Consider the following 1,501-nt stretch of genomic DNA (forward strand, 5'->3'; position numbering starts at 1 on the left):
TGGTGCCCATGTGGCTCCTCTTTTGCTCTGGCACAGCAGCGGTGCCTCGGAGAAGAGGATGTCCCTGGGGACCCCTGCAGATCCCCAGCCGGGGAAATTCGGGTCAGAGTGCTGCCAGCCCCAAAGAGCAGGAGCCGGGAGGCTGCGGGGCTGTCCCGTGCATCGTCCAACCCTCTCAGCCTGCTCTCTCCCCTTCCCCACAGGGCTCTGCCATCCCTCGCAGCACAAGGTAAAATGAACAAGATGAAAAACTTCAAGCGGAGGTTTTCACTCTCGGTTCCACGAACAGAGACCATCGAGGAGTCACTGACAGAGTTCACGGAGCAGTTCAACCAGCTCAACAACCGGAGGAATGAAGGTAAGGAGCCCCTGGGCCCCTGCCACCGTGCTGAGGCTGGTCAGGAGCATCTGGGGTCAGTGCTGCCAGCAAGCATCTCCACTCCAGCCCCTCCGGCCTTTCTCTGGGTGTGTTGACATGTGGAAAGTTACTGCCCCTTTGTCTGTGTTGCTTTCCCCATCTATCCAGCAGGATGAATAACACCTTGTCATTAAATCTTATCTGAAGAGAGATTTATACTTGCATAAGGAAAGCCTTATAGGAGGGAAAGGTATTTGCACAAAAGAGAGAGGAGTGACACATCTGTGGTTAAGGTAGAGGGTGGGAAAGCGTGAGATCTCCTGCCTGCCCAAAAGTGAGAGTGGTGCTTGAGCCCTCCCCAGGGCTACAGCTTGCCACTTCCACCAAGCCAAAGGGGCTGCGCTCTCTGTTCAGGGGAGCATCTCGCGCTGGCTGAACCATCCTTTCCAGCCGTGCTGGACCCACAGCCTTCTCCAGGGGTGCAGTTCTGAAGGTCCTAGGGAGCAGGGAGGCTTAGGGTTAACACCTCCTCGGGAGCTGAACGGGGCACATCCCTTCTGCAAACAGAGCAGCCGCCTCACTGCAGGCTGGGGCAGGCTCTGCTGTCTGGCTGTGGGCATGTCAACGGAGAGGCAATGCCCAAGGCATGAACTGGGAGCAGATCACGCCAAGGCAGCTGTGCATGGACAAGCAGGCAGAGCCGCTGACAAGCAAGCTTTTGGAAACCTGATAAATTTAGACTTGATTCATCTAGGGGTAAATTTGTTGCTGTGGGTGCAAAGCTGAGCCTCTCCTGGTGATCACGTCGTGTGTTTGCTGCTGCCTCCTACTAAAACAACTCGCTTTGCCACAGGCCAGCCTGTTCATGTGTTGGTGCCCTCAGCTCCACTCAGGTCACGTTCAAGCTCTTTTTCCTCTCACCCTGCAGCCACAATTGCTAGAAACTTTTGCTGCAAGCAGGGGCTGAGGCCATGATGTAATTGCCTGGCACTCTCATCTGCCCCATCAGGGAGGGATCGTCTCTCTGCCAGCTAACCTGCTTGAAAGAAGAGATGTGGTAACCTAATTTAGGGCTGGTTTTCCTCACTCCTGCTACTCCTGATGCTCTTCTTCATCCCTCCAGACACCCAGGCTGCCCTGAAC

At 55.4% G+C, this 1,501-nt stretch overlaps 1 protein-coding gene across 1 annotated transcript in view; it reads left to right on the top strand.

Annotated features, from left to right (window-relative positions):
* Positions 1-234: 234 nt before the first annotated feature.
* Positions 235-1,501, top strand: part of CDK18 (cyclin-dependent kinase 18) — a 13,790-nt gene continuing 12,523 nt past the window's right edge. Inside the window, exon 1 of the mRNA XM_009698451.1 lies at positions 235-358. Coding sequence (XP_009696753.1) covers positions 235-358 — 124 coding nt within the window. The remainder of the gene's footprint in view (positions 359-1,501) is intronic.

This window comes from Cariama cristata, unplaced genomic scaffold (genome assembly GCF_000690535.1).
Source record: "Cariama cristata isolate BGI_N322 unplaced genomic scaffold, ASM69053v1 scaffold42774, whole genome shotgun sequence".
NCBI lineage: Eukaryota > Metazoa > Chordata > Aves > Cariamiformes > Cariamidae > Cariama > Cariama cristata.